Source organism: Helianthus annuus, chromosome 6 (assembly GCF_002127325.2).
Source record: "Helianthus annuus cultivar XRQ/B chromosome 6, HanXRQr2.0-SUNRISE, whole genome shotgun sequence".
NCBI lineage: Eukaryota > Viridiplantae > Streptophyta > Magnoliopsida > Asterales > Asteraceae > Helianthus > Helianthus annuus.
Window position 1 is genome coordinate 4,083,631 of NC_035438.2, and position 10,460 is coordinate 4,094,090.

The 10,460-nt window shown below is 38.4% G+C and overlaps 1 protein-coding gene across 1 annotated transcript; it reads right to left on the reverse strand.

The window, feature by feature from the left end:
* Positions 1-981: 981 nt before the first annotated feature.
* Positions 982-8,901, reverse strand: LOC110864427. The gene is made up of 4 exons (XM_035974327.1): positions 8,694-8,901; positions 8,112-8,213; positions 1,664-1,783; positions 982-1,333 (listed from the first exon to the last, which is right to left on the reverse strand). Exons 1-4 carry the CDS (start codon positions 8,835-8,837, stop codon positions 1,130-1,132), a joined length of 570 nt encoding a protein of 189 aa, XP_035830220.1. The 5' UTR covers positions 8,838-8,901; the 3' UTR covers positions 982-1,129.
* Positions 8,902-10,460: the final 1,559 nt, after the last annotated feature.

The window sequence follows — 10,460 nt, forward strand, 5'->3', positions numbered from 1 at the left end:
GAAATAGCGGTCCCCTCGTAAGAATCAGGAACAACCGACTCGTCAGAATAATCACCGAAAAGATAGTTACTGAACCACGACATCGTTTTTTCAAAAAATTTAACTAATAGAGCAAAGAAGATCGACAGAAAACAATTCGAGTGATGAATCCGTTGTCTGGCCAATGATTTAAAGCCAGAATGTGGGATCGAAGCGCCGCGCTTTGGCCATAGCGCGGCGCTTAGGGTTCACGGGCTCACTGAAACCTAGTCACACTTTATGTCTGTCAGTCTGTCACTCAGTCAGTCATTCGAAACCTCGTATCACCTTTTGTCGCCCTAAGCGCCGCGCTTTGGCCAAAGCGGAGCGCTTAGGGGTGTGAAAATTATTTTGGCGTGTGTGATTAGCATGATCCTTTTTAACCCATATATAATAAGGACTAACTACTTAAATTGTCAAACAACTAGATAAAAAAGGGCAACAAGTAAACCACATTACAAATTTAAACCAAAATAAATAAAAGGTTTGTGGTTGGCTCATTTTTGTTACAGGGGCTCACTTTTTTTACTCGCTCCGGGCCCAAAACATTTTGAGGATTCTCATAGACGACATGCTACTATAGCACATGCTAGGTTTCATCATTAAGTTACTTTGGCGCTTCTTTTCTTTCCAGTTCCACGTCATCATCTTCTCCATCTTCCCGCTCGTCTCAAATCACTACCTGGTGATGTAAATTTCCCTCTTTTCTATCCATTTCCAAACATGGGTTATCATATAGGTGAGATCTTTAGTAACCACCTACGAGATTTTCATGAACACGCGGAAAGGTAGGAATATGTTGACATCTTTAGGTGGTACTGAAACTGGCCTATGTGTTTTGGGGCTCATCCACAAACACTTTGGTGCAAATTCCAATCTCATAGCAGTTAAGCTAGCTTCCTTCAAACGTAGGATGACTTTTAAACAACACAACCAATTTAAACCGGAAACACAAATATACGATGAACAAGAAAGAGGTCTCAAGAAACTAAACCTTCTCGTCTGACATATATCCAGAAACATTTATTCATAAACACCAACCAAACAACTCTTGGAACTACTAAAGCAAGATTCTTAAAGTGTTCAAAAGCCAAAGGTCGCTCTATCAACATCAGGGATCCTTCCTAGTATTAGTTCTTGATGATATCATACAGTAACAACATGTGAAGGTCACTACCCCTGTCAACAGCACGGCTCCTGCGAAATCCTTGATGAACTCACGCTTCATAGCTTCAAAATGTTTTGGCAGTTCATCCATGGTAGACAACAGCTTCGCAACTGATGCATCCAGTCGGGCATGTAATGCACGCATATGCTGTTACAGATATATATAATATAGATATAAAAATAAAAACAATTGCAACAGTCATGCTTTGGAATTCGAACAACATGGCCATCCGGACAAGGCCCATTTTGACGCTTGCTATCTAGCGTTAAAACAGACTCGAACCGTCCAAACCGGGTCAAAGTAGTCGGCTACAGTTGGGTTGAAAAAACGGAGTGTTATGCAGGATTGCCACCTAGATCAAACCACTAAAGTGCCAACCCGTGTAAACAGAACAGTTTTGACCACAAAACCATCGCCAACCGGTTTGGTTTACGTTTAAAAAAAAAAAATCCGAGTCACAACTTATGAAAAAGTTACCATGGCATGCCTTTCCCTTGCAGCAGCTTCAAATGCACTTGGCGAGGCAAGCAGCTCCTCGGAGAATCTTTTATGTTCTTGTTGTTTCAAATCACTCAGCAGCTTTGATGATGGATTGTCCTGCAACATATTTCATTGAAACAAATAGTTTAGTTAATTAACATAAAAACAAGCCCTTTTATTAGGGGTGCAAATCGCGAGCTACTCGAGATCGGCTCGAGAAAAAGCTCGAAACGAGCCGAGCCTTATCGAGCCCGAGCCGAGCTTGAGCCTCAAAACAAAGCTCGTTTGTTTATCGAGCCCGAGCTCGAGCCTCACATGTGAAGCTTGTTAGGCTCGTCGAGCCTTAGTGTAAACGAGCCGAGTCGAGCCGAGCTTATTTAAACTTGTTTACAAGCCGACCTCGAACCTAAAAATAAGCTTATTTAGTAAACGAGCCCGAGCCCGAGCCCGAGCCCGAGCTTTACTTATCGAGCTCGCAAGCCTAATAAGTCTATTATTTATATTATTTTTATTTAATATACTAATTAATATATAATAAACGAGCCGAGCCCGAGCCGAGCTCGAGCTTGATAAAATACAAACGAACCAAGCTCGAGCTTTGAAAATAAAGCTCGAATCGAGCCGAGCTCGAGCCCGAGCTCTCATAAGTTAATCGAGCTCGAGCCTGGTCGAGCTCGGGCTCGGCTCGGCTCGTTTGCACCCCTACCTTTTATTTACTGATAGATGATTAGGTTAGGGTGGCCAACAACAAAGAACTGGAAGGGATATACTCATCTGGGTCATATATTCGGTACATGTATGCATCAGAAACCAAATACTAAACCCTAACACACTCATGGACGATCAAATAGATGTGTATAAGAAGTTAAAAAAAACCTATAAATAAATGAATTCGATGTCTATAGTTACAAAATAAGAATTAAAAAATAGCAAACTTACAACCCCTGATGATGTAAAAATCTTGGAAGAAGAATATGGCCTCTGATGATGATTCGATAGCAAATATTTGATTTGGGTGGTGGATTTCATATGAAACCCTAATCGCTTCACAAGATGAGGCCCCATCCCCATTTCAACTCAACAACACGCTCTGCTTCAGCGAGATTTATGTTAGGGTAAAAGAGAAAGTTTGGAGAAGACGAGAAAATTGCATATTTAAACCCATGCAAAATACATCAATGATCAAACCCCCTTAACTAAACATAATATGAAGTTTTTACTGGGTTTTATGAGTTTCTAGTTTTAAGCTTTTATGAAAAAACTCATACTCAATAAAAAACCTTGTTTGGTTGGATGAGCTTGACGCTTTTAGGTTAGGAGTAGGGATGGCAATGGGTCGGGTTTGGGACGGGTTTATGTAATCCCAAACCCAAACCCGATTAGATAAGCTTGTCCCAAACCCGTCCCAAAACCTGTCGGGTTTCTAGCGGGTAAATACCCATCGGGTATCGGGTATACCCGCGGGTTTCGGGTAAACCCGTTAATTTAAAAAGATTACTCGTTGGGTATACTCATCTCAAAACTCATTGGGTATCTATCGAGTAACTACTAACCGGTTACATTTTGTATTGTTATTAAAAAAATATATATCAAATAACTACAATGTATACGGAATAAAATACCTATATGTGTGAAAAAAATGGATGTATCATATATACACATATTAATAATATAAAAGAAATTATATCGGGTATACAATTGGGTAAACGGGTACATTTTATCGGGTAATTGGGTCGGGTAAACGGGTATATCACTAAATCCCAAACCCGCCCCAAACCCGCGAAAAAAATAAAAACTATTTCCAAACCCGTCCCAAACCCGATTAACCGACCCCAAACCTGTCCCAAATGTGTCGGGTTTCGGGTTTACCCATCGGGTTCGGGTTTCATTGCCATCCCTAGTTAGGAGCTTAAAACTTTTGATTGAACCAAACTTCATATCGCCCAAACACCACCCAACCGCAATCGTCCTACAATTTCCAACATATGGACCCGAGGATAATGGTGTACACGCAAATATTAACACATGCATCCACAATTCTTTCACGGTCCACACGACTTTACATTCATGGGCGGTTTGCATGGGGCTCAAGAGGAAACCGATCCCGACATCGAAACGGTGCCAGAGACACAATCGGAGCCCGTAGCCGAGGTGTCTCAACGTGGTAGACGGTCCCATAAAAAAGTGGCTACCGCTCCACGCACGAAAAGAACCTACCAAGCTTGGTCGAAAGATGAGGAGTACACGTTAGCACGGGCGTGGCTCGACATCTCGAAGGATCCTTAAGTTGGCAAGCGTTATTTACCTTTTTTAAATAGTATGTATTTTTCTAAATAGTTTGTATTATATTTTTTTTTGTACCATATTTTTTAAGATATAAATGGGCTAACGTACCGAGCATGACGTCTAGTAGTACACGTAAAGCAAAACCGTCCAAAACATCCTCCTCTGTTGATCCGGAAACACCTATTTCCAATGCTCGAAACATCGACTTAAACATTAATGTGGACGACAAGGATGAGGAAGTGGAGTTGGTCCGACCGCCTGATAGAAGAAATGGGAAAAAGGGGAAGGGCGGAGTCGTCTTCGGCGGGTTTCGAAATGAAGCAAGATTCGAAGAGATGAACGACACCTACAAGACATACGAGACCTCGATCATAGGCGTTTCGTGACAATGCAAGAAAGAAACGCCGAAAAAAATTGTCGAGCTACAAGAATCGAGGCAAATGGAGAAAGACATAGAATTTTGTCTAAATCGATCGATCACCTTTAAGGAGACGCGTTGATTATAGCGCAAATGCGTCGACAATAGGGGTGCAAACGAGCCGAGGCGAGCCCGATCTCGACCAGGCTCGAGCTCGTTTAACATATGAAAGCTCGATCCGAGCTTTATTTCTAAAGCTCGAGCTCGGCTCGAAGGTAATTTTTCAAGCTCGAGCTCGACTCGTTTAATATTTATTAGTTAATTTATATTAATTATAATTATTATACAATATAATTAAGTTATTTTTATATTATATAAATGGTAATTATTATTATATAAATATATGTTTAATATATTAATAAAAAATATATAACCAGAAAGCTCGTTTAGGCTCGTGAGCCGGCTCGAGCTCGATAAGCGAAGCTCAGGCTCGGGCTCGTTTACTAAACGAACTTGTTTTTTAGGCTCGGGCTCGAGCTCGTTTAAGCTCGGCTCGTTTGAGCTTTTTTTCGAGCCGAGCTCGAGTAGCTCGGCTCGTTTGCACCCCTAGTTGGCAAAAAATCCGTAACAAATACAGACTTTAGATTTTATGTTCCTTTTAGCATTTTGTCAGCTTTTTTTTATTTTTAGTAATGTAATTTTTTTATTTAATGAAATATTATTAGTTTTAATTTTAAAAGAAAAACAAAAAAAATGGGTAATAATTAGGGGGTTTTATACCATTGCAAACATGTTAAATATAAAGCCCCTCTGTGAGATGGCGTTTACATGGCTTTATAAAGCCTCTAAGGGTTTTATACCACACCACTCAGTCTTAGAACGCAGCCTTAGAAGGGAATTCCAAAGTTCGATGCATGCTTGTATTGAAAGTTTTCTTGATTTGATTCGATGAGAGTATGTGTCGAGAATAAACATGGTAGTACACAAGGTGATAGTTATCAATGGACAGATGCCCAATGGACTTGGATGTAACTATAAGGTGGATTGGATTGTTTAGAAAAAAGAACAAAATAAATGTTTATGTATAAATACATGATCAAGGAGGTGGTGGTCGATTGTTAAAGACAAAAGATTTTAAACATATAGGTTTGGAAGGGGAGGTCTTAGATTCAACTGTCACAAACGACATGAATTAAAAGAAACGTGTCATTATATATATAGGGGAGGGTTATGTTAAGAACACTAAATATTGCGAGAACCGTGAGAATAAGAAGAAAACCAATCAAAATCATTTTTTAATGCGAACCTCATTATAATTAAAATACAACATTAAAAAAAGAATTTACTCTTTAAATAATTCATCTCTTCTTTCAAAATCACTATTGATAAGTTTTTTACACATGTAAATACAACAAACTTACGCATATGTAAATGAAAAACTTACACATGTTAAATTTTCTTGATTATGATTATGAATACATATAAATTTAAACATGTAAATTTAAATCTTTTGTATATTTAAATCCATAGAATATAGGGCCTAAGTGTTTAAACAATAAAACCCAAATTAGATTTTTAACCCATATATAATAATGCCTAACTACTCAAATTGTCATGACAACTAGATAAAAAAAGGGCAACAAGCAAAACCCATTACAAATTTAAACCAAAATCAATAAAAGGTTTGTGATGGGCTCGTTTTTGTTTTCCTGTTTATTGTTATAATAATTATTGCTTGATTATGGTTTTTATGATTATTGAGTTTATATTATAGGGTCCCGCTTTTTTTCACTCGCTACGGGCCCAAAGCGTTTCGAAGATTCTCATACACGGCATGCTACTATAGCACAAGCTAGGTTTCATCATTAAGTTATTTTGGCGCTTCTTTTCTTTCCAATTCCACGTCATCATCTTCTCCGTCTTCCCACTCATCTCAATCACTACCTAGTGATGTAAATTTCCCTATTTTCAATCCACTTCCAAACATGGGTCATCATATAGGTGAGATCTTTAGTAACCACCTACGAGATTTTCATGAACACGCGGAAAGGTAGGAACATGTTGAGATCTTTAGGTGGTACTGAAACCGGCCTAAATAGATTTTTTTAATAGGATCGTTAATAGGGTTGTTGATTATAACAAATCAGGTTTATTCATTTGTTGATTCATCTTGGTTGGAGCATCGCTAGATAATTAAGCCTTCGTACTACAACAACCAACACCGAATTTGCGGCACCTGGTCCACAGGGTGGGTATGTGGGGGTAGAGCAGCAAGCAACCTGAGATTGGTCACAGAGCAATGGGTTGTTAGAAGTTGAATTGGAACATGAATTGATAACATGGAGACATGGGCGGACCTAGCCTTTGGCCAGGGTGTGCGGCCGCACCCCTTGAAAAAAAAAAATTAGTGTAGATTTTAGGCAAAAAACCCGACCGCACCCCTTGAAAATATGGTTGAACACCTCATCCACACCCCCAACAAATAATTTCTGGGTCCGTCACTGCATGGAGAATTTAGTTGCTATGTGTTTTAGGGCTCATCCACAAACACTTTGGTGCAAATTTCAAACTCATAGCAGTTAAGCTAGCTTCCTTTAAATGTAGCTAACCAGGATGACTTTTAAACCCACAACCAATTTAACCCATCGTTACCGGAAACAAACACAGATATACGATGAACTAGAAAGAGGTCTGAAGAAACTAAACGTTCTCGTCTGACATATATTCAGAAACATGTATTCATAAATATAAAACAACTCTTGGAACTACAAGAGCAAGATTCTTAACATGTTTTGAAGATCAAAGAGAAGTGTTCAAACTTCAAAAGCCAAAGGTCGCTCTATCAACATCAGGGTTCCTTCTGAGTAAGTGATGACCACACATAGTAACAAGTTGCGATGGTCCCTACCGCTGTCGACACCAGGACTATTGCGCATCCCCTGTTGAAGTCACGCTCTATCGCTTCCACTTGTGTTGTCAGTTTATCGATGTCAGAAATCCGCTTCGCAAATGATGCCTCCACATGGGCATGTAATTCACGCATATACTGTTACAAATAAAAACAGTTGTAACAGTCATGCTTTGGAATTCAAACAATATGGCAATCCGGACTGGGCCCATTTTGACACTTGTTATCTAGATAGTACTAGCGCTAAAAACATAGTTGTTAAAAGCCATCGCCTTTTGCACCTAGGCCCAATTTCCAAGCTAGGCGAGGCAATTGCGCTTTAAGTCAAGGCAATTGCGCTTTAATTCTCTAGGTGATGGTTTAGGCGCAGATTTTGGCGAGATTCCTAGATTCCGGAGGATTATCTAAAGTCTGACAAGAGCCAGATTTCTACTTTTATCTAAGGAAAACTACTTTTCTACACTAATATTTTACACCTTTTTGTACTAAATAGATGATATTAAATGTTATATAATAGCTTTTGTTTATTGTATTTAAAGAATAGTATAAATTTTCTAATACATAAAATATATTTAAGTTTTTTTCATTGTGCGCTCTTTTTTTCTCAGGCCCTCACTTTTATTTTTGCCTTGCGCCTGGGCCCCAGGCCAGGCCTGTGCGCCTTGAGTGCGCCTAGCGCCTTTAATAACTATGGTTAAAACAGACTCGAACCGGGTCAAAGTAGTCGGCTGCAGCTAAGTTGAAAAAACGGAGTGTTATGCCGATTTGCCACCTGGATCAAACCACTAAAGTGCCAACCCGTCTAAACAGAACAGTTTTGAAGACCAAACCATTGCCAACCGGTTTGGTTTAGTTTAAAAAAAAATCCCAGTCACAACTCATAAAAAAGTTACCCTGTCTCGTCTTTCGTTTGCAGCATCTTCCATTGCACGTTGCTTAGCACGCAGTTCCTCAAAGAAACTGTCATATTCACGTTGCTTTGGTGATTGATTGTCCTGCAACATATTTCATTGAAACAAATAGTTTAGTACTTTAGTTTAGTGAATTATTATTAACATAAAAACAAAAACCCTTCTAATTAACCGGTTATTTTGCTTTTCTTTTTGAATATTTTGTTTTTTTTTTCAGTTAACCGGTCTATCGGTTAAAAAAACCGGTTAATAACCGGTTTCTATACTAAATACTTACAACCGGTTACTAACCTACGGTTAAAAATAACCATTAACTGGTTATTCCTAAATCGGTTATTAACCGGTTACGGTTTCGATTAATAACCGTTAACCGGTTATTTTGTGCACCTCTAGTTCCAGGGTCGAGTTTTGGACTTTGATTTGGGTTGGGATCTGGGTCACACATTCGGTACTGGGTATGCATCAGAAACCAAATACCAAACCCTAACACACTCATGGACGATCAAATAGATGTGTATAAGAAGTTATACTTATAAAATAGGAATTAAAAAATAGCAAACTTACAACCGCTGCTGATGTACGAATCTTGGAAGAAGAAGAAGAAGAATATGGTGGCCTCTGATGATGATTCGATAGCAAATATTTGATTTGGTTGGTGGATTTCATATGGAACCCTAATCGCTTCAAAAGATGAGGCACCATTCCCATTTCAACTCAACAACACGCGTGAGATTTATGTTAGGGTAAAAGAGAAAGTTTGGAGAAAACGAGAAAATTGCATATTTAAACCCATGCAAAATACATCAAACCCCCTTAACTATACATATTAACATATAAAATATTTGATAATCATGTCATGTCATAAATAATTTAAAGTTTTTGCCACATAAACATGTAAAAAAAAAAGGATAATGCACAGTACCCCTGACCGCGGAGGAGATAACCCCTCCCAGGCCGCCACCCGACAAGCCTGAGCCTGGCAGTAAATACCCTTGCCGAGCCGACCCTTTGAGAGTACTTTGTTCGCCCCAAGGTTCGAACCCGGTACCTCTTGGTAAGAGGTGGATGTCGGTGGCCAACTGGGCTACCCCAGCTGGTTCACATAAACATGTAACGTTATAAAAAAATAAGTTTTTGACACATAAACATATCATGTCATCAAAAATGAAAGTTTTGCCATATAAGAATATCACGTCATCAAAAAACTAATTCGGTTAACATTCGGTTAGTATGGGATCATTAGAGAAAATTATGTTCAAAGTTAGGATTAGGGATGGGATTGGTACAGTACTCGTACCTATACCCGTACTAGTACCGAAAATACCAGTACCGAATTTGAACAAAACTAGGTACCAAATACCGTACCAAATATATAGGTACGGTACGGGTACTGGTACGGGTATTTTCGGTACAGTACCCGCTTGGTACCATTTTGTTTTTATTTACTTTTTGAGCACAATATAGTACGAGTACCAAATAGGTAAAATTGGTACGAGTACCAATACGATACGGGTACCATATAGGTAAAATCAATACGAGTACACTATAAATACCATAATATGAAATAAAACATAATACAAAAAAACTTTTAAAGGTATACATAGAATTCGGTACCAGTACCCGTTTTTACCCGTACCCGTACCAATACCGAAAGTACCGAATACCAAAATCAATAAAACTGGGTACCGATACATGTACCAAATAACTAAAATCAGTACGGGTACAGGTACGGTACGGGTACGAGTACGGGTATTTGGGAAAAAAAACCCATCCCTAGTTAGGATTATCGTTAAACATTTTCTTAGTTAGGATTCATCTCAACCCATAGTCCATTGATAAAAGTCGGGATTATTAAAATTCAATAACCCTAGTTTATAACTGAGAAAAATCATAGAATGGTAACCAAATTTGCTAATCATATACCTGATAAGCTACTCAACTTTCAATTTGTGTTCCAATCTGATGAAAAAATGGAATCTTTTGCAGGTTGTCACTTATCAATGATGTGTCTGGTTTTTTTATTAATAGATATGACATGGAAAGGAAAAAGGAGTTAGCTAGCTTTTTTAAGGTTAAAAAAAAAAAGTAAAAAGAAAGCTTTAGAAATGTGTTCATACTTGTGTGGGTCAAGTTTCGTTGGCTTTAACTTTTTTACAATTATTTAAAAACCATTTCGATTTAGTACAATGTTTGTTAAAAGAATGTCATTCAACTTTACTCTATTCCTGAGTTAGTTAACTTAATGAGAGAAAAAAAAAAGTAAAAGTGAGAAAGAAAAAAAAAAGATGTCTTTCTCACAATTTCCTCCAAAATCGAAAGGAAAGAAAAACT